The sequence below is a fragment of the Eurosta solidaginis genome, chromosome 1 (assembly GCF_040869045.1).
Source record: "Eurosta solidaginis isolate ZX-2024a chromosome 1, ASM4086904v1, whole genome shotgun sequence".
Taxonomy (NCBI): domain Eukaryota; kingdom Metazoa; phylum Arthropoda; class Insecta; order Diptera; family Tephritidae; genus Eurosta; species Eurosta solidaginis.
This window is the reverse complement of record NC_090319.1, coordinates 329,479,904-329,503,525: the sequence shown is the minus strand read 5'-3', so window position 1 is coordinate 329,503,525 and position 23,622 is coordinate 329,479,904. Positions and strand designations below refer to the sequence as shown.

The 23,622-nt window shown below is 37.2% G+C and overlaps 1 protein-coding gene across 1 annotated transcript; it reads right to left on the bottom strand.

The window, feature by feature from the left end:
* Nucleotides 1-2,599: 2,599 nt before the first annotated feature.
* Nucleotides 2,600-23,510, bottom strand: EloA (elongin A). Its single transcript, XM_067762136.1, has 9 exons — nt 23,086-23,510; nt 11,938-12,804; nt 5,549-6,076; nt 5,159-5,385; nt 4,993-5,087; nt 4,729-4,928; nt 4,354-4,648; nt 4,191-4,288; nt 2,600-3,088 (listed from the first exon to the last, which is right to left on the bottom strand). Exons 1-8 carry the CDS (start codon nt 23,158-23,160, stop codon nt 4,212-4,214), a joined length of 2,364 nt encoding a protein of 787 aa, XP_067618237.1. The 5' UTR covers nt 23,161-23,510; the 3' UTR covers nt 2,600-3,088; nt 4,191-4,211.
* Between the last annotated feature and the right edge of the window lie 112 nt (nt 23,511-23,622).

Sequence of the window (23,622 nt, the reverse complement as noted above, 5' to 3'; positions counted from 1 at the left end):
TACATTTCTATGGCTTTGCGGCATAACCGAAAGTCACAGCTGTTTTCGAGAAACCAGCCTTAAAATGTTTGAAGTACGCTTCATGTTGTTGTTGTTGTTGTTGTTCATTGTGCAGTTCTTTGGTTCAGAAATGTGGAGTATCCATGAACGAAATGTTGGACAGTGTAAATTGACATTTTCTGGATAGATTGACATTTACATATATCGATCGCGCACTAATTCACAATTTCCAGAAAAAATTACTTTCCATTTTGCCGGGAAGCCACAGAATTCTTAAACCTACAGGAGTATACAGGAACTTTTGAAATGTTTGAAGAATACTTACATAGAATTATGTTCTGGAAATCTTTATCGGGGTTTTTATGTTAAATTTGTTTGGTATGTTCTGTAAACCATTTTTTTTAACCTTGGCAAATCGCAAGAATTCAGAAATCGGTAAAATGCTGTTGGTTTATTTTGAACAACTTAAGCTGGTTCAGCGAAAATGTTTAAGCAAATTTTTATTTTTTTTAATTTCCTGAGTTATATAAGAGCAAGTGATGAACAGGAGATTAGTTATCCTTTTAAGCACGCCAAAAAAAAAAAAATAAATAAATATAAAAATAAATAAAATAATTTAAAAAAATTTTTAATTTAAACGGTTTTATTGAAAACAATATTTACATGAAGTAATAATAATACGAAAAGCTAGAAAATAATTAGGTAGGTCCTAGGTACTAGTCATCACACTCCTTATCAATCTATGGCGTTGATCAGACAATTAAATAAAAGCGTTGGACGCGCCACATTTCTATTGATAGTCATAAGTAAGACCAACTGGACCTTAATCAAATAATGTACGCCTCACATTTTTAGAAATTTCACGCGCCCAACGCCCATCGCTTTTATTTAATTATCTGATCAACGCCCAAGATTGATGAGGAGTGTGATGACTAGTACCTAGGACTTACCTAATTTTTTTCTAGAAGTTATCGATTGTTTCTTTGGGCGCGTGAAATTTCTAAAAATGTGACTGATTAAGGTTCAGTTAGTTTTACTTATGACTATCAGTAGAAATATGACGCGTCCAACGCTTTTATTTAATTGTCTGAATCAACGCCATAGATTGATAAGGAGTGTGATGACTAGTACCTAGAACCTACCTAATTATTTTCTAGCTTTTCGTATTATTATTACTTCGTGTAAGTATTGTTTTCAATAAAACCATTTAACTTAAAAAATTTTTTTAAATTATTTTATTTTCAAGTTTTTAGTCTTTATTTAATTGCCTATTATTTCTCATTCTATTTAGTTCATTTAGGGACTCATTATTACAAGGACTCTTTCCTGACAATTTGTTACAACCTAAGTCCTCAGTACATAATCCTTCCAAAGACTTTACTCGACTGCGCCACGTATGCTTGTCCCTCCTCCAACTCCAAAATATTTTGATGTCACTTCTACCGGACTGTATGCAATATTTGTTCCAAATATGAGCCAAATCGGGCATCATAGGTCGCTTTCTATTCATGTATCTATGTATTATGTGTTCCAAATATGGGCAAAATCGGACCACAAATATGATTTTTGTGAATATCTCGATCCTTCCGCCACCTAGCGGCGATTTTTTTTGATAGGTCGCTTTCAATTCTTGTATGTATTATGTGTTCCAAATATGAGCCAAATCGGGCCAAAAATACGATTTTTGTGAATATCTCGATCCAGGCGCCACCTAGCGGCGATTTTCTTTCACAGGTCGATTTCTATTCTTATATGTATTAAGTGTTCCAAATATGAGCCAAATCGGTCCACAAATACGATTTTTGCGAATATCTCGATCCATGCGCCACCTAGCGGCGATTTTTTTTCACAGGTCGATTTCTATTCTTGTATGTATTAAGTGTTCCAAATATGAGCCAAATCGGTCCACAAATACGATTTTTGCGAATATCTCGATCCATGCGCCACCTAGCGGCGATTTTTTTCTTATTATTGCATTGTCATCGGGTTCTGAACTATATTCCAAGTTTCATGCTTGTAGCTTATCGGGAAGTTACTTAAATTTCAATTACAAGATTCGTTCACAACGGCCGTGCAGCCGTGCATGCGGCCATGCGGCCTGCCAACTTAAGCTAAATAAAACCGTTTAAAAATAAATGTAAGGCGCGATAACCTCCGAAGAGATCTAAGGCCGAGCTTCTCTTCCAATTTGCGTCGTGCTCCTCTTGATTTTCCCTACAAATTGGCCGGACGGGACCTATATGATTTTATGCCGACTCCGAACGGCATCTGCAAGGCAGATAAGTTTTCACTAAGAGCTTTTCATGACAGAAATGCACCCGGAACGCTTGCCAAACACTGCCGAGGGGCGACACCGCTTAGAAAAATTTTCTTCTAATTGAAAAACCTTATTTCTAAAATTTTTGATGTTGCTTTGCCCGGGGTTTGAACCCAGGGCATCCGGTGTGGTAGGCGAGCACGCTACGATCACACCACGGTATAATAAAAATAAATAAAGTACACAAACAGTAGATTTCGCTGAGCTCAACGCTCCCCTCCCCTCTCTGCACTTCCTATTTTTACACATAGAGAACAAAATGCTTAACCTCAATAATACAAGTTTTGGTCAAATATCAATTTGATTAGTATTTATTCTCAAGTCAATGAAGCGCTGGTTGGGCTCTAAATTTGAAATGGGCAACTGAATGGAATGTCACCCTATCTTGGCTATCAGAATATTTTCAAAAACGCTCTATCTCAGTATTTGTTTCAAAAATACCCTATTTCAGAATTTTGTAAAAAGACTTCATATACCAGAATTTGTTCATAAATGTAAATGTATCGACCTTATATTCTGGTAGGGCGTCTGTGAAACAAGTCTTTAGATAGAGAGTTTTTGAAAAATATTCTAAGATGTGGCGTTCTTCAAATTCTGAGAGGGCGTTTTTCAAAAGTTTTGTGAGATAGGTCGTTTTTGAAGCGTACCCGAGAATGGGTGCAATTCCGCTCAGCAGTCGAAATAATGCTTATTATCGAATTTTTGTTACCATTCTAAATAGAAAAATTATATTCTCTCGTTCTCCCCAATGTTTCTCAACTCGTACGAAAACTGAAAATAAATTAAATCAATTCAAGTGAATCAAATTGAGAATGAATAGTTTCTAAACTTATGAAAAATGTTATTTATAATTTTTAAAATGAGCTGCAGAATAGGACGGCCCAATAAAACATGCTTTTATCATAGATAATTATAAAATATAATTTTAGTTATTTTGATCTGTTTTTCTATTATTATTTAGTAATTTTCTACTTTAACACTACACCTTCAAATGATATTGTTTGTTTCAATATAATTTAAAAGCAAATTTTCTGATTGTTCTTTTAACGATAAGTACAGCCCAAGTGCTTGTGCTACACATCAGGATGTACTGTGTATTTAATTGTATGTATGTATCTTACATGCGCTACATTTTTGTTACGTATGTTTACAAATCAATCAATTAATATTATTAAAACAATTTTCAACGACAAACTTATATTAGGTATAATCTATGATAACTAAATATATTTATATATGCGTTACATAAATTGGTTTATTTATTTACTTATATAAATTTTATTAAATGTGTATGAATATGTGATGTTAAACTGCTTGCATGACAATTTTTTGATAATTTATAATATTTATACTTTTTTATATAATGAATTTATATATAAGCATATTGTTACCTTAATTCACAAAAGCCCTAACCAACAACTTTTTTGAAAATTTTTTTGATACAAATCTTATGTCAATCAAAATAAATATTTGGCGCGATATACTATTGAGGAGATCTAGGACGAACTTTTCTTCCAATTTGCGTCGAACAACTTTTTTTTCTATGAATTGGCGGGACCTTCATGTTTTATGCCGACTTCGAACGGCATCTGCAATGCAGATCAATTTTCGCAGACGTGGGACAACACCGCTTCTAGAAAAAGCAGTTTCTAAAGTAATTTGGAAGTCCCAAGAGTTTTTCCAGTTTTAAAAAGTCATATCTGAGTGTAATATTTATAGTTAGTTATAGGAAAACCTTTGTAAATTAAGCTAACAATATAAAGATTGTTTAGTATATAGTGAACTAGTCTTACATTTAAATTTAATTAAAACGCACATCATCCACAAATAGTTTTTTCTAAATCAAATTTAAATCAACAAAAACTAAGCTAACACAATTTGGAACATTTTTGGCTTAACGCTTGTGACGGCCACGGATAAACTGCAATGTTTTGGCCATGAGGGGTGCCTTTTTTCCACGCGCAGGATTAGCTGAAATTTAATTGAAGCGAGTAGTTAATAAATAGATTTGATTTCAGTAGAGATCTTTAGCTTACCAACAACTTGTGCTGTATCACGCACTGTAGCCGCTACTCGTAAGCGTGTATCGCCCACTTTAACAGCATTTGGTGTAACATTAGAAAGTGCAGCGACACGTGAAGCAGGCGTGGCAACAAGTTTTTCTTTGGTGCCAAACTGTTCTTGTTTACGTAGCACATTCCGTGGCGGTTTCACCATTGAGTCGACAAAAGCTAATTGTGTTTTACGTATAGGCGCTGTAATTATTTTTTGTGAGTTTTTAATAGTTTCCATAAGACTGCTCAATTTGCGCTCCTTCTCGTCCTCACAGCGCTACATTTTTGATAAACAAAAAATTTAGGCATGCATTTATGATTTCAACTTATAAGTATGTTAAAATTATTCGTACTTACCAAATACATTTCACGCCACGATTCCATTTCTTCCCGTTTTTTAGAACGAAAACTTCGCTGCACATGAATTTGCCACAAACAATCGCTATCCTCCATTAAATACGGATTATACTCTTCAAAAGTGAGTAGTTGCAGTGGTGTAGCGCGCTCCAAAACTGGACGTAGCACATCGAAAGGTACACCACCAGTGTACTCAAGTGCTATATAAAAAAAAAAAAATTTCATTAATACTAACTTTTGCATACTAATTTAGTAAGGTCCTACCATCGATATTTTTCTGCAAAACTCGTATACATAAATCAAATAGTAATGGCACTTGCAACATCTGGCCAGTCTTAATACCAGAGTAAATTTTGGTACTGTAGTTTTAAAGCAAAAAGTTAGTGAATTCTATCATATGTTTGCATATTACATGAGGGCATACACTTACCGCATTGTTTTCGAAGATATGCCATGGCTAATAGCTTCAGCATCAGTGAATGTACGCACAGGTGGCTTAGGAGCGCTGTTTACTATTCCGCTATTGCGATAAATACACTCCATTACAATCTTATTCGTCGGAAGCGGTTTATAGTTGGGCGAAATTGTGGGCAATTCCAAAGCAATACTAGGATCAAGCGGATCCAACTTAGTTGATGATGATAAAAGCTCGGGTTTCTGAGAATATATAAATTAGTTAAATAACTTAATATTCATTTCCAAAAAATATCCAAACTCAAAAAGTGTAAAAAGGGAAAAATAGTTTTCGCATCCCAAGCACCTCAATCCATTTCATTCTATACTTCTTAATTTAACTAAAATAACACATTTGTGCTCTTACCGTATCTACTGGCTTGAATGAGGTTGAAGATGATATGGAACTGGGTTTATATTCATTTCTATTATCTTTATAAGTGGTATTGTTGCTACTACTAGGTTTCTCTGTAGAAATATTCCTGCTAGGTGTACTAATTGTTGGTGATTTGTTGTTGCTCAATAATTTCTTTGATTTCTTTGTTGGCATCATTAGCATGCCTAGAACATCGGCGAAGTTTGCACCCATTGACGAATCAATGCCATCATCATCACCATCATTTTCGTTATCGTTGGTTGGCGTCATTTTTTGTTTTGTTGGACTTTTCGATGTTTTAGCAGCTTTGGATTTTGATGGAGAAGTTGCATCATTTGAATCGCTGTCATGATGACGCTTCCGTTTGCTGCTGCTGCTGCCGCTAGTACTATCTGGTTTAATATTTGATGATGATGAAGTAGGTTGTTCGGCTGTTGTAGATAACTTACTAGATGACTTGTGATGCTTGTCGCGATGTGAAGAATCTTTTGAAGACGATTTACTTTTATCGTGTTTACTCTTTATTGAAAGAAGTAGAATTTATAAGTTACACGTATTTTTATCGATTTTAGGGTTATATAAGTAGTTGAGTTATATTTTGTGCCGATTCCTACATCTTAATATTTTATCTTAGAGACTAATGAAAATACCCTGCTAAAAACATTAATAAAAGGCCTAGATAGAAAGAGTAGTGGATAGTTAAGAGACCACATCGCATGATATCATGCTATCGGTTCGCCAGTAGGGAATTCAAGACGAGGAAGGAGGAAGATCGTCTGGGCGAATTCCTTACTTTTGGATTTGATAGCATGATAATATGTATTGACTAATCTTGTTGTACTACGTTCTCTGTTGATACAATTTTATTGACGCTAAAAACAAAATATGGGAGGTAGGTAGGTAGGTTGAACTGGCCGGTCCATGAGGACCTCACATAGACTGATTGAGTCCGTAGTGTTACCAGAAGTTTGTTTTAACGACCAAACTGAAAAACCCTATCAAAAACCAGGACATAAGTTATAAAATAACTCCGTCCTCCTGGCAAATACTAGAAGCTTCCTAGGACTTAAACCACTTGCTGCTTCTAGATCTGACAGCTGTATCACTCCTAATAGCTGGAGTCTTAGCCTGGCAAGTGCAGGGCACGAGCACAGAACGTGCTCGATCGTTTCCTCCTCCAACCCGCACTTCCTACATCTGCTATCACTGACCAAGCCTAGTTTAAAGGCATGTGACGCCAGCAGGCAGTGTCCAGTCAGAATACCCGTCATGAGTCTACAGTCCTCTCTTTTTAATGATAGGAGCAACTGTGTTAGTCTAAGGTTGTAAGACCTACACATAATCTTCGACACTTTACAGCCCCGCGCTTGAACCCACGCCTTTCCCGCTTGGTCGATCATGTGCACCTCTCGACTTCGCTTAATCTCGCCCAATCTAATTGGGACATCTACGGAGCAAGCTTCAAGGGATGCGCCCTTTTTAGCTAGTTCGTCCTATTCTATTCCCATATGCCCTGGGACCCAATATAGATATATGCTTCTTCCTGTCCCGATTCTCTCCAGAGACTGCTTACACTCTAACACGCATTTAGATGCTGTGCTATGCGAGATTATTGCCTTAATTGCTGCTTGACTATCAATATAAAAGTTAACACGGTTGCAGCTTAAGCTATTCTCTTCCAGGGTTTCTATTGCTTTGGTTACGGCTAATATTTCCGCTTGGAAAACGCTACAGTAATCCGGCAACCTGTAGGATCTGCTTATTTCCGGATCAGCGCAGTATACCGCAGACCCTACTCCTTCCACTATTTTGGAACCATCGGTGTACACATGTATCGCCTCGTCCGCCATTTGCGCACCCTTGCGCCAACCGTCCACCTCTATTGTGGCCTTAAGATCTCCCCGAAGCTCAGATAGGGAATCATGTAGTCTGTTCGTCTTCCCAGCCAGCATTTTTTGAAAATTTTGATCAAAAAATATTCAAATATCATACCCCAAGATGATTAAAAACGTTCAAATTTAAAAGCATTTTCTGTTCGAAAATTAACGTATCGTCGGGAGAAAAATGTACCATAAATGTGATTATTCTTGAATAATCATTTATGATTCATATTTCGAAACGCTTTTTGTTCATATTTGATATCATTGTAAAATTGAGCTTTAATTGTTTTAGAGTAATATTTGACTACTTTTAAGAGTCATTTTCTGATCATATTCGTGAACATATTTCAATCGTTTTGGTTGAGATTTTTGAATCATTTTTGAAAGCGATTATGATGCATTTATTCTTCATATCTCATTCTAAATACATAGATACTACATAATAATCTTATTTCATCAGGGGAAGAAAGCATGCGGAAGTGAGCTATTTGAACCACAGGTCACTCGCAAACAAAGTTGACCTATATACACCTGCGACTACAACATCCAACATACGGTATGGTCGTCAATATCTTAAAATACGATACGGCACGGGATGTTGAAGGCATATCCAGGTACATATGTCAAGAGAGTTTCGCTTACCTGGTCAAATAGTTCACAACTTTTGCATTGTCCAACTATTATGTATTTTCTGGGAAGCCGAAGGTGGAGAAATGGGGAAATCTTCGGGCACGAGCAGCATTTGCATTATATTGTCTTGAAGAATATTTTAATAATAAACATTTTATATACATATTTTTCTGAACTTCATGATTGAAAAAATGTGTGTATGTGAAAAAATAAGATTTTCAATGAAAAGTAAAGTTTTAACAAGTATAAAACTCATTATTCAGTCAACAAATATAGTCAGAAAACATTCAGAAAGCTGATTGAAAAATGATTATAAATTTTTGATCACCTAAAGTAAATACATTTGATTCAAATTTGATTCCAAAATGTGATTGAAAAACTATATTCAGTTTTTGATCATCAAAGGTAAGCATATTTGATTATTTTTTGTTGGTTTTTATGAAATATTAAAACAAATTTTGTTTTTTGGCGACCTTTAAATTTAACAATTATTTCTTCTAACTGGCTCTAGGTCAATAAATTAAACAAGTTGTTGTTGTTTTTGTTCCAATATATTTCGATCTCCAACGGAGATCGTCATCGGGGACTACAATAATAAATAAATAAACACTTTATTTTACACAATTTATCACAGGCAAAGTATATATATGTATGTATAAACATATTAGCATTACTGCAAACATACATACATGAGTTCAGATGTTAGGTGGGCAGCGTCTGTTCGAGATGCTGTTGTTGAACTGATTTTCGCGAGTCAAGTAAGTGGCGGTAGATGTGTGCACACATTTCGGAGTCTTTCTTGTAGTTCAATCTTTTGTTCTCGTCCGTGTCTATTATGTGGAGCATCTCCAAAGTAAAGCGTTTGTTGTAATGCTGTTCTTGTTGTAGTATGCTCACAGCGTCAAAGTCTGGTTTATGTCCGCTCTCCGCACAGTGGGCCGCAAGTGCTGTTTTATGTGTATTGCTTGATTGTAAACATTTGATGTCAGATCGGTGCCCTGCTATTCTTGTTTTTAACTTATTTTTCGTTGTGCCAACATATTCTTTCGCACAAATGTTATCTCCGTCTCCTGCACATGGTATCTTGTATACAATATTGCTTTTCTCCATCGTTTCTAATTTACTTTTCATATTCTTGAAAAATATTTGGTTTGTGTACGCCGGTTTGTGTGCAATTCCGATTCTTTCTTTATCATAAATATTTGAACATTGTAATCTTTCGGAAAAGCCAGGTATATATATAATAGATTTATATGTAATCGGTTTTTCACCTTCGATTTTTGATTTGGTACCCTTATGATGCGTGTTTATCAACCTACGTATTACCCCGGACGGGAAATCGTTCATCTTGAGAATGTGCTCGATACGTTTTTTATTCTCAGGGTGAAAAATTTAATCACTAGTCTCTAAAACTCGCCGGATAAAATTTTTCGCTGTATTAAAAATCATACCTTTCGGATGTTTAGATAAATAATTTATAATACGTCCTGAACTTGTAGGCTTTTGGTACCAATCTACTTTAATTTTATTGCTTATTTTACATACCAAGGAATCTAAAAATGGTAATTTGCCATCTTTTTCCAACTCCATCTTGAATTGTATGTCTTTGTGGTATGAATTTAGCAAATCTAACTAAGGTTTCGTCCAGTTTATCCTCCTTTACTAATGCAAACACATCGTCTACGTATTTACTAAGTAGTCTCGTGTTCTTTCCGACATTGTAATGGAAGAAATTTTAGGAAAAGTAGTAAAGAACACGAGACTACTTAGTAAATACGTAGACGATGTGTTTGCATTAGTAAAGGAGGATAAACTGGACGAAACCTTAGATTTGCTAAATTCATACCACAAAGACGACGGACATACGATTTAGCACAATAAAGCGAAACAAAAAATTTTTTGGGTTTTTTTCGAAAAAAAAATATTTTTGTTATAACTTTTTAACAAAAGGTGGACAAACGAAAATTTTTCCTGGACAAACGTGGAAAAACGATGGACAAACGAATGGCATTTGGTTTTTTTAATTACTCGTAAATGGAGGTGCCAACTTCACACACGATTTTTGTTTTTTTGAAATAAATTTTTAACAAAAGGTGGACAAACGAAAATTTTTCCTGGACAAACATGGGCAAACGACGGACATACGATTTAGCACAATAAAGCGAAACAAAAAATTGTTTGGGTTTTTTCGAAAAAAAATATTTTTGTTATAACTTTTTAACAAAAGGTGGACAAACGAAAAATTTTCTTGCACAAACGTGGAAAAACGATGGACAAACGAATGGCATTTGGTTTTTTTAATTACTCGTAAATGGAGGTGCCAACTTCACACACAATTTTTGTTTTTTTGAAATAATTTTATAGAAAAAGGTGGACAAACGAAAATTTATCCTGGACAAACATGGACAAACGATGGGCAAACGACGGACATACGATTTTGCACAATAAAGCGAAACAAAAAATTTTTTGGGTTTTTTCGAAAAAAAATATTTTTGTTATAACTTTTTAACAAAAGGTGGACAAACGAAAAATTTTCCTGGACAAACGTGGACAAACGAATGGCATTTGGTTTTTTTAATAACTCGTAAATGGAGGTGCCAACTTCACACACGATTTTTGTTTTTTTGAAATAACTTTTTAACAAAAGGTGGACAAACGAAAATTTTTCCTGGACAATCGTGGACAAACGATGGGCAAACGACGGACATACGATTTAGCACAATATAGCGAAACAAAAAATTTGTTTGGGTTTTTTCAAAAAAAAATATTTTTGTTATAACTTTTTAACAAAAGGTGGACAAACGAAAAATTTTCCTGGACAAACGTGGACAAACGATGGACAAACGAATGGCATTTGGTTTTTTTAATTACTCGTAAATGGAGGTGCCAACTTCACACACGATTTTTGTTTTTTTGAAATAACTTTTTAACAAAAGGTGGACAAACGAAAATTTTTCCTGGACAATCGTGGACAAACGATGGGCAAACGACGGACATACGATTTAGCACAATAAAGCGAAACAAAAAATTTGTTTGGGTTTTTTCGAAAAAAAATATTTTTGTTATAACTTTTTAATAAAAGGTGGACAAACGAAAAATTTTCCTGGACAAACGTGGACAAACGAGGACAAACGAATGGCATTTGGTTTTTTTTAATTACTCGTAAATGGAGGTGCCAACTTCACACACGATTTTTGTTTTTTTGAAATAACTTTTTAACAAAAGGTGGACAAACGAAAATTTTTCCTGGACAATCGTGGACAAACGATGGACAAACGATGGACAAACGAATGGCATTTGGTTTTTTTAATTACTCGTAAATGGAGGTGCCAACTTCACACACAATTTTTGTTTTTTTGAAATAACTTTTTAAAAAAAGGTGGACAAACGAAAATTTTTCCTGGACAAACATGGACAAACGATGGCCAAACGACGGACATACGATTTAGCACAATAAAGCGAAACAAAAAATTTGTTTGGGTTTTTTCGAAAAAAAATATTTTTTTTATAACTTTTTAACAAAAGGTGGACAAACGAAAATTTTTCCTGGACAAACGTGGACAAACGATGGACAAACGAATGGCATTTAGTTTTTTTAAATACTCGCAAATGGAGGTGCCAACTTCACACAGGTTTTTTTTTTTTTTGGGAAGTAACTTTTTAACAAAAGGTGGACATACGAAAATTTTTGCGGGACAAACGGTGGACAAACGAATGAGATATGGTTTTTTAATTATTCGCCCAAGTAGGTGCCAACTTCACAGAGCTCATTACATATCTATTGTGATTTCAAAAATGGGTTCCAATCTCTTATCGAATAACCAGATACAGTCGAATCATATACTTCTACAGTACTTGTTGTATACATACCTCTTTTGTTCTTTCTTTCCTATCTTTCTCCTTGGATGATGATCTTTTTTTCTCGCTTTCACTATTATTTCTTATTGCAACCTCTTCGTTTTCATTTGATTTATGTTTAGAAGAACTTGCGTGCTCCTTTCGTTTTTCATCCTTGTGCTGACTATTTTCCTTCTTTTCTTTTGAATCGCTATCACCACCATTGCGATGATGATGAGATATTTGTTTAGAAGAGCTAGTTTTGGCATCTTTGTTTGAACTTGGTTCCTTTTCATCTTCTGCATGCTGACGATCACCTTTTTGATGTGATGTTTTGTGTTTATGATTATCGCGTTTCTTATTCTCATCACTATGCTCGCCATTTTTAATCCTCTTTTCGTTTTGTACACCATTTTCTTCTTGATCACCATGTCTTTTGTGTTTTGATGATGAGTGTTCTGTGTGTGAATGCTTATTGGATTTTTCTTCTCTATGCGACTTTGATTTGTGGTTTTCTGAATTACTTTTTTTGTTGTGGGTAATATTATTAGATTGCCGTTCTTTTGATGTGCTCTCACTAGTCGTAGTTATGGAACTCTTTTTATTATTATTATGAGATTTTGTATCACAATGATCATCATCGCCTGACCCATGGTCATTTCCATTGTTCCCATCATCACCATCATCGTCATTATCATCATTATTTTCACAATTATTGGCTTCGGTAGGTTCTTCTTCAGCCGCTACCATTGCTTTCCATTTGGTAACCAATGCTTTAGCAGCCACACCAATCTCACCATTATATTTGCGTAATGAATTCACTGTTTTGCCAACGCCTGTTTCTTGTAAATGTTCCACCTTTACAGGTAATCTATATAGTTTGTTAATGCAATGTAATAGCTGGAAATTAGAAATAACTATTTAGTTCAGTATAGGCAAATAAAGGGGGATTATAATTGAGAGCTTTCACTAATCCTTATATGGGGAGCCTCTAGTTTATTAATATATCTGATAAAAATACTCGGCATCGCTGGATGGAGAGCTGAGCAGGAAACTCGGATGTTGTAGCGATAAGGCAACTCCCCGAAAGTTTTGGAGAATGTTATCGGTGTTGATGGCCCTTTGCCGGATATAGATCTGGGACGTTCCGGTAAAATCTATCACTAACGTTCAAGCCAGACCATTTCGCGAACGATTTAATATGACAACATTGAACCTTCCAGGACATCCCCCACTCTTGACTCCCATGAGTAGTTTAGTACGCTAAATACATATGTGTTTGCTATATTCATATTTCACATCGGGTAGTTGAGGTTGAAATTAGGTTGCGGAAGATGTGAAGCTATAAAGCTTTTTACTGCGCATATCAAACCCTTCAATCCCAAAACGTACTTACCGAGCTATCTCGGCAACGATTCGCCAGATTATCGCCTGCTAGTGGTATTGGAAAAGCTGCAAAGACTTAGAAGGTCCCCCCCCCCCCCCCCCAGCGGGTTAGGGGGTCAGAATATACCCGCGGTAGGTATGCCTGTCGTAAGAGGCGACTAAAATACCAGATTCAAGGGGCTGTATAGCGCAATCCTTCAGGTTGCCAGCGCAATATACAGCTTCTCCAAACCCAATTGTCAACCTCACCTATCCGCGGCGAATCCTGTTTTACTAACAGACGAGGCTCTGGCGACCCCAAGCTCCTCATGGAACTTGGGGGTGGGGAGGCAGGGATGGCCTGAAGGTTTAATGTGGCCATATAAATCGTTCCCGAGATGGTCGGGCTAGCACCTTAATGGGGCTGTATTACCGGAGCGTGCCGGATCTGTATCCGGCAAAGGACCATCACATCGATAACACTCCCCAAAGCCTTCGGGGACCAACCTTATCGCTTCAACAACAACAACAGAAGGTTCGAAGTGGTTAAAAGAAATAGTTTATAGTACACGATGGTTAGTACTTGAAAGAACTAACACCCTAAAGTACCGTATTGCAATTCGGACTCCTGGCACTTCTTTAACATTCTTTAAAACCTTCAGTGAGTATTTTTTGCTGTTGCATACAACTGGTTTATTCTATTTGTAATAGCAATCTCCTAAATCTATGCAACCGCTACAAACAAATCCATGACTACTGGAATAGTGCCAGACATGTGGAAAATTTCGACAATAGTACCAATTAGGAAAGTAAAAGATTCAATAATGGCAGAACTAAGGCCGATAAATACATTGCCGAACATAGAAAAAATTCTGGAAATTTTTAATAAAAAATCAACTGGTTAATTACTTAGAAAATAATAAAATCGTTATACAGGAACGATCCGGTTTCCGAGAAAGGCACTCTTGCGAGACGGCGGTAAATTACGTCATATCTAGCTGGAAGAAAGAGCTGAGCCTAAAAAAACATATAGTAGCAGTTTTCATTGACCTGAAAAGAGCGTTCGAAAGAATTGATGGGAATATAATGCTCGATAAACTACAAAAAATTGGGATTAGGGAAAAGGAATTGCAGTGGTTTAGAAGCTTCTTATCAGACCGGAAACAAAGAATAACCATAGAGTCAGTAGTCTCATCCGAGGTACAAGTGGACATAGGCTTACCACAAGGGTCGGTATTAGCACCAATCCTGTTCAACATTTACATAAACGATATATCATCAGCACTGAAATATAGTCAAATCAGGTTGTTTGCAGATGATGCGCTACTTGAAGTAATTGAAACGGACATTTCAATAGCAAGGAACAAAATGCAAGAAGATTTGGACTCATTATACATATGGCTTTGCATTAGTAAACTCAAGCTTAACGTTAACAAAACTAAGTTCATGGTTTTATCTAGGACGCCAATAAAGAATCACTTAATTTAGATCTAAATATAACGAATACGAGCTACACTGAGGTTTATGGATTATATTGATTATATTGTCGCAAAAATGGGCAAAAAAAATTGAATTTTGGAAGAGATCATGTAAACTTATTAGTAAGAAATATAAGTTGAAAGTTTATAGATCCATCATAGAACCGCACGTCTTATATTGCCCTACAATATTCTTTATCGCCAATGAAACACAAGTCGGCAGGTTACAAGTTATGGAAAACAAAGCTATGAGATTTATATTGAAAATGAGGTACGACACTTCCATAGAGAGTATGATCGATGCACTAAACTGGTTGAGTGTGAAACAGTTGATATTTTACCATAGTATGAAATTTGTATTTTATATCAAACATGGTAAATTACCAGCCTACCTAAGTGAAAAACTTGTTTATGTGAATGAAACCCACTCTTGCATAATCAGGGAAAATAATAATTTTAGATTACCTCTTTTAAAAACAGAAATGGACAAGCAAAATATATTTTACAAAGGCCTGGCATGTTTTAATGAACTACCTAATCATGTTAAAAATTGAGAAAACTTAAACACCTTCAAAAAATGTTTATTAGAATATTGCAAAACCCTTCCCATAAGATAAAATATTTTGTATCTGTATTTCATGTTGCTGATCCTTGAGCGTACATGGCAATCCAACAAACACAGAGGAACCTTATGCATCAGGTCAAATACATATATCGCTCGCAATCAAATTGGGAAAGAGTTCCTGAAAATATCGTCCCAGACAAACAGTTGGAGTGTTCATGTGAATCACGTATATTTCTACAAAAATGGTGGAACAATAATATATTATAATTAATTATGTTTACATAAAAGCTGGTACAGGGAGGATTGGAAACACCTCCTTTCCAAACGTCCGATAAGAGTGGCTCACTCTGCTGAGCTGTTGGCGTTTGGGTTGACCGGAATCAAATGCATTCCCACAGCATAAATAATAAAACTGCGTAATCATACGTCTTGGAGTAGGTCAGGATTGAGAACACGTTCCTTCCAACCTCCCAATGACATGACTTCAAGATTCGCCTATTGGGACCACCAGTTCCCGTGCTGATCGGAATCTCATGCATTCCGACACCCAAATTTCTAGAAATCCTATTATTATTAAAATGTACTTATAATTTGTAATAATCTAAGTTTTAGGCTTAAAACGCCGTAATAATAAATAAATAATAATAATAAGTATTATATAAGAGCTTGTGATTGTTATTAAAATAACAACGTTCACTGCTTTTAATTATATGACACATTGTCTGTAGTATTTTCCGACAAATAAAGTGTGTATATTAGAGTGGTCCTTATAAATTGAATAATCATTACTTCCATACGTCTTTGGAACTCGCTCCCTTCTAGACTTAGGCTTATAAGCAATGCTCTGCTCTTCAATAAAGAATTAATAAGTTTCTATAATAACCTAGACAATTAAAATACTGATTTCTTCTAAACAAATGTACTCTATCATTCGTTTATTTATTATTTATTAAATAGATTATTTATTGTAACCTTTTCTTAGCCATAGTCGTTAGCTTTAAGTTTCAAGTTTAAATTGTTCCTATTTTATGCCTTTTACCGACTAGCACTATAAAATTATTTTTGCCAAATTGTTGTGCTGGGATGAACTGCCTAATAAATACAAAAAAAAGAAAAAGAAAAAAAACACGCTTTTTTAGTCTCACCCTTTCAAAAGGTAATACCTATGTAGGTCAAAATTATCTTTAAATAAAAAACACGTGTCACACAATTGAGGCCAATGGACTCCTAAACTACTAAACCTTTTTTGAATTTGTTTTGCACCCCGTGTGTAGTTTGGTCTAACTTGAAATATAGGATAGGTCTCTAGGGTCTCGAGATATAGGCCAAAACGTGGACCCGGGTACCCCTAGAATGTGTTTATAGAATGTGGATATCAAATGAAAGCTATTGATGAGTGCTTTAGTAGAGGGTAATTTTCATGCCCCTGGGTGACTAGGGTCTCGAGCTATAGGCCAAAAAGTGGACCCGGGTACCCCTACAATGTGTTTATGGAATATTGATATCAAATGAAAGCTGTTGATGAGTGCTTTAGTAGAAGGTAATTTTCATACCCCTGGGTGACTAGGGTCTCGAGATATAGGCCAAAACGTGGACCCGGGTACCCCTAGAATGTGTTTGTAGAATGTGGATATCAAATGAAAGCTGTTGATGAGTGCTTTATTAGAGTGTAATTTTCATACCCCTGGGTGACTAGGGTTTCGAGATATAGGCCAAAATGTGGACCCGGGTACCCCTAGAATGTGTTTATACAATATGGATATCAAATGAAAGCTGTTGAGTGCTTTAGTATAGAGTAATATATTATCCAGAGACGGACTGGGACTGGGATTAGGACTAGGACTGGGACTGAGACTCGGAGTGGGACAAAGACTCGGAGTGGGACTGGGACTTGGACTGGAATAAAATACATACCACCTTCTGGGACAGGCAATAAGGGATGCAGAAGAATGAGAAGATTGAGAGAAGAGAAAAGAGAGAAGGAGATTGAGAAAGAGATAGAATGAGACGAAGATGGAGATAGATGAAGCGAAAAAGACGGAGGGAGGAGTGAATAAAAGGATTAGGAAAAAGTGAAAAGGGCAGAGTCAGACGGAAAAAGCTTATTAAAATGTATGCAGATTGGCCAAATTCAGGGCAGGACAACGTCTGCCGGGTCTTCTAGTCATATATAAATATTTGGCCCAATTGGAATGGTTAGGGGGTCAAAGTCAAGATTTACAAATTAAATTAAAAAAAAAATATATATGGCAATTCTCTATGCGTAGGAAGTGTAGTAAGAGTAGAAAATATTCCATGTTTTCTAAACAAAAAATGCAACACTCAGAGAACGCACCACTTGCACAAGAAATATCTTTTAGAAGGTTTAATGTGTTCATATTAACCGTTCTCGAGATGATCGGATTAGTACCTTAATGGTGCTATGTTACCGGAACATACCGTATCTATATCCGGCAAAGGTCCATCAACATAGATACCACTCCCCAAAATCTTAGGAGAGTGGTTGTAGGAGGGACGCACCAAATTAAATGGGGTTACACTGAATAGAACCGGCTGCCTTGGGAAGCGTTCGGGGATTGTCTTTATCGTTAAAACAACAACAACAACCACAAGTTATATGTAAAATCGCAAACTATAGTATTGCCGACTATGGATAATATAAAAAAGAATACAATTTAAATGTAACCCTTTTTGTTATTGGTTTTTTGGTCGAGAGTGTTTGTTAACAAATAGGTCATCGCCGCAGTGCAGGTTCAAATTCCACTCCCGGAGGAGACTCTGAACAAAGGTATAATCAAAACAGCTGCCATCTAATCCGTGCTCGTTTCGCGTTAAATCATTTTTTCCAAAACTTTTAATAAATATGATAATTTTGACCTACGTATGACTGTTTAAAAAAAAAAAATCGGTTTCTTAATTTCGGTATGCAAATGGTGTTTCTCTATTTTGGGAATTCACAGCCCTCCTTCGCTACTGGAGGTTTACGCCGGTTACTTAATCGGCGGCGTAGGCTATATTATATACCGGCGCGCCGACAAAGTTATCGGCGTAAACCTCTGAATTGAATGGCTGGACTTCAGAGTGTCACATTGTCCACAACTAATGAATATGGAAACATACTGCTGACGTCAATGGTATGTTTGACGATCTGGAACAATACCATTAACATGCGAATGAGTATCTGGGAGGCTTGTAATGCGAACATTTTAAAAAATAATATTTGGAAAGGTTTTGTTTATGTGTATTTAAGGAAATCGACTTTTCGGCCATTTCGAAAAAAACCACGGTTTTTGCCTCAAAATCTTGCGGATCGATCAACAAATTTCGGGAGTAGCTCCTTGCGGAGAGAGGGAGAAATACTTAATATGGTCACACATTTGTAGCGTAGTTTCACCGAAGGAGATGTTCTGCGCTAACTCGAATACCCGTCGTCGGCACGATTTCTTTAAATCATTTGTGGCTACATGTTGGTCACGCACAAAGGCGACTTACGGTTGCTATCAATTATCTACTAATAGTCATGACTCTCGTGGCCCAGTTTTAACGATTAGCGTCATTGCGGGCTTATTGTTGATCGTGCCAAAGGGCCCTTATACCATATGCCAGCAAAGCAGCTGTAGGACTGCGACTTCGAACTCATACCTTCATCGACGTCACTTTCCTAGAAGATCTAGGTGTAGCTCCGAAGACTTTCTGATTGATGTTTTTGTCGCGCTATGCTTCTGAGCTACACCAAAAAACACCTTGAAACGCTAGGGAGTATCTATTCGGCCAAGGATGCCGCCCTCCAAATCATAAGCAGTCTAAGTGGATATCATTGGGTAACACATGGGTGAAAATTGTATAATCCTTGGCGCATCTGATTATATAATTTAAACGTTACAAGGACCGTGGATAAAATTTTTAAAATGTAGACCAAAATTTGCAACGTTTGTGTTCGATACATTGGCTTCAATAGTCTCGTTTTCAGCCTTATGATATAAGAGCTCATTATGGATAACCGCCTCCAGTTTTCAGACTAGTTCGACTATCCCCTACGTTAGGGTAGTAGAACACGCGTTCATTTGTTCGACTGTCTTGAGAAAGCTTTTGCTTCACCACTTTGAGTGTTCTCGCGTAGAACAAAGTCTAACCTGGTTAAAAAATGTGCCTACATATTCACATTTGTAACAGGAGCCGTCACGTGTTGGTCATATTTAAACATGATTGATAGGATGTATCCAATGTGATTCACTCCAAGGGAACCGGGGGACTTGGGTGTTGAATGATGAAGTGTGAAAATCAAAATTAATATTTCAGACGCTATTTTATAATTGAGCAAATAAAGTGATTTTTCAAACCCTTCTCATACGTGTTGAAGATATATGCAACTATGAGCTGAGAATCATTAAAACGGAGAATTTAAACCACTGGAGCCTACTAAAGGATTTTCCATCACTGATTTCGCTTATTCTTTTAGCAAATCGGGATATAAAATTCGGCACCTTTTTCGGGTAACTTGCTTTTTTAGCAACTTGAGGACAATTTGAAAATATGTGCGACATTTTGGGACGTTTTTAAATTCATTTTTCCCTATTAGTTTTTGGAAAAATTATGCGAAGTGAGCATTTAAATTTATTATATAACTTTTCTTTAAGTGTTTTGTTTTAAAAACTTGGTTATTTCGGTAATACGAAATCCGGCATTGAAATCGCCCGTTTTCTCAAATAACTTTTGTCGGCTAGAAAGTGTTAAATTTCGCAATTGGATTTTTATAACTGACAATGATGCGCATTCCTTGATACCCCTTTCGACCATATCGGTCCAATTTTCGAGATGAGCAATAAATGGCCTGGACACTTCTAAAAGAGTATAAAATATAGTAACGCGCCGAACGCCGCCGTCGCCGCGCCGATATTTTTGACATTCCGCAGCGGCGTGCGAAAAACGTCCCTAATCGGCGGCGGTAGCGGCGTATATCTCTAATCGCTACATCCAATAGGTGCGACCACTCACAAATTGTCATCAATATCCTCTAACGGGAGTCCAAGGAAACTTGCAGTTTCAACAGGGGATCAGAGTGAAGGGGCTATTGGAGGTGTTCGTTCCACATTGCAATTAAAGGGATGGTTGGTGTCATGTGGGGCCACATTGCAAGCAGAACATACATTATGTGTGTCAGGGTTCATTCTGAATAGGTAAGAGTTTAACCTGCTAAAGTATCCATATCAAAGTTGAGCTAGTGTGACGCGCCGCTCCTAGGGAGAGTGCATTCCTCTTCTGAGAGTTCAATATTTATCTTTAAGAACTGGGTTCGCCGGGCAATTCCTGGAAAGTGTTGCGCTTTGGTATTTTAGTCGCCTCTTACCCCAGGCATACCTGCCGCGGGTATATTCTAAAACCCCTAACCCGCTAGGGTGTGTTTTTTCTTCGTACGGCTGTGTTATCAAATGCCGTATTTCCTCCCAATGCTAGCGGGGATGATTCCTTGAGCCCACCCCAGCGGTTACGGGGTCAGAATATTCCCGCGGTAGGTATGCTTGTCGTAAGTGGCGACTAAAATACCAGATTCAAGGGGCTGTGTAGCGCAACCCTTCAGGTTGCCAACGCAAAATATAGCTTCTCCAAACACAATTGTCAACTTCACCTATCCGCGGCGAATCCTGTTTCACTAACAGACGAGGCTCTGGCGACCCCAAGCTCCTCATGGAACTTGGGGGTGGGGAGGGAGGGAATGGCCTGGTGGTTTAATGTGGCCACATAAATCGTTCCCGAAATGGTCGGGCTAGCACCTTAATGGTGCTGTGGTACCGGAGCGTACCGGATCTGTATCCGGCAAAGGACCATTACATCGATAACACTCCCCAAAGCCTTCGGGGAGCAACCTTATCGCTACAAAAACAACAGCAACAACTCCTTGAGCCCCCTGGGAGGTGAGGCCTGTTCAATCAGATGACTGTTGGGATGCCCAGGATTCTGGGTATTCAACAGAAACTGTTTGTTAAGCATTTAATTTCTCTCCCTAATGGGGAGTACTCTCGCCTCACTGTGTAGGTGGCATTCTGGGGACATAAGAAGACAGCCCGTAGCGTTTCTGAGAGCTGTGTTTTAGCTGTCCTATATTTACATCCAGTGAGTAACCTCTAGGCTTGGTGACCTATCGGGAACGCGTTGCATGTACGATAATGAGCGTCTCCTTGTTTTTACCCCAAGTGCTGCAGCAAGAGATTTGAGGATTTTGCTACGGCTCTGGATTTTAGCTAAAATATATAACCCCATTCAAATTAGGGTTAGGTTTGTTTTGTTAGCTGCTTCTGGGATTCAAGGGGTTGTGTAGCGCAACCCTCCCAAGGGGTTGCTAGCGCAATATATATCTTCTCCAACCCAATTGTCAACCTCACCACCTCGTGGCGAGTCCTGTTTCTTTAGCAGCCGAGGCTCTGGCGATCCCAAGTTCCTCATGGAACTTGGTGGTGGGGAGGCCGGGATGGCCTAGAAGGTTTAATGTGGTCATATTAATCATTCCCGAGATGGTCGGGCTAGTACCTTAATGGTGCTTTGTTACCTGAACGTACTGGATTTATATCCGGCAGAGGACCATCAACATCGATAACACTCCCCAAAACCTTCGGGGAATGTCTTTATCGTTAATACAACTACAACAATAGGGCGAGAAACCCCACATAGACCCCAGCTTTATTTTACATGCATAAAGTGCTGTTGAAGCCTTTTTCATCTTCTTCTCCACGTTGAGCTTCCATTACAGCTTACTGTCTAGGATGATTCCTAGATATTTCGTGCAAGGTTGCTCCTGTAGAGTCCCCCCTCCTAACTTAGGCCTGGTCCAATTTGGGACCTTGTACCTCTTTCAAAACTAGACCATATCCGTCTTCGCTTCTTGTCTGTCAACCCGACATTAGATGCCCGGGTATGAAAATTCCGATCCATCAAAGAGCTAATCGTTGGAGGGCACTTTCCACTTGTGACAATTGCAACGTTGTCTGCGTAAGCCGTAAATTTTACGGGTCCCTCATCGAATCGCCTGAACATTTGGTTTATGACCAGCGTCCACAGCAGAGGTGATAGTACCCCTCCCTGCGGCGTGCCCCTGTCCCCTGATTTTGTGGCCTCGTACAATCAAGCTTGTGATTTAATCTTCCTGCAACTTAACATGCAGCCGAACCATCTGGTTAAGGCTGGATGTATTTTAATGTAATTAAGACCATCTATAATCGCCCATTTCATGTGGTTATTGAGAAAAAAACTGTTTTATTTTTAACCAAAAATTAGTTTGTTTGACGTTAGATAAAGAACAAAGCGCACCTTTGATTGGTTAGTTTCAGCTTGAGGTTCTGGCGATCACAGAGATCTGTTTGGTAATTGCAGCGTGCGTGTGTTGCTGGCTATGTGTTGAGAGCTAGCTAGAGCTATCTTAGTTGTTATATACTTCATAAATTTTAAATATATGCATATGTGTATATACATAAATAATTTTTCTCATTGTAAGCGCAAAAGAGCATTTGATGCTAAAAATTCGTTGAAGAACTATTGACCTTGACTTTCTTTCGGCTTAGTGTTTTACCTTTATAAAACAACGTCAGTACATTAACAAGAAAATTAGAAATTTTCAAGTTTGTGCAAGCATATACATTGCCAGACAGATGTACATATGTGTGCACATTTCTCATATATGTATGTATAATAAAAGCACCCCAAATAATAGCAATATATAATAATATATTTGCTAACTATAGCAAAAACTACTACATTAACTATCCTTCAGGATGTACTTACTCTGCCTTCATCCTGGGAATGCTCGATACTCCTTTGGTAATGTTGAATCACACTTAATATAGTCGTTGTAGACATTTTTTAACGTCTTTAAGTCCTTTTCAAAATAAATTACTAATAAGATTTGTTCCAGTAATTTTTTACAGCACGTCTGTCTGACCAAGTATGGAATATATGTTTTTGTGAAGTGGAATCGCACAGAGCACCTTTTTCTTTTTGTTCTTGTGCTGGCAAAAAAATTACGTCTCACTATTTACTACCGACAGTTTTGTTCAAGTTAATGCATTGTGCTTTAAATACTCATTTTAGAAAAATTGAAATTGTCTTCACTATTTTTGAGTGATTTTAAGTTTTCACTGCTTTTAATATCTCTTTTTTCAATCAGCCAGCAAATCATAATTTCCTTTTTTGCAATGCCAAAAAGAAATTGACAATTTTTTGACACATCTTGCATTTGTCCGGTATGTTCAGTCGCTGACATCGTACGCCAGGGATGCAAAACAAATGAGGAATGAGCGCTTTCAGCAAACACAAACGTTG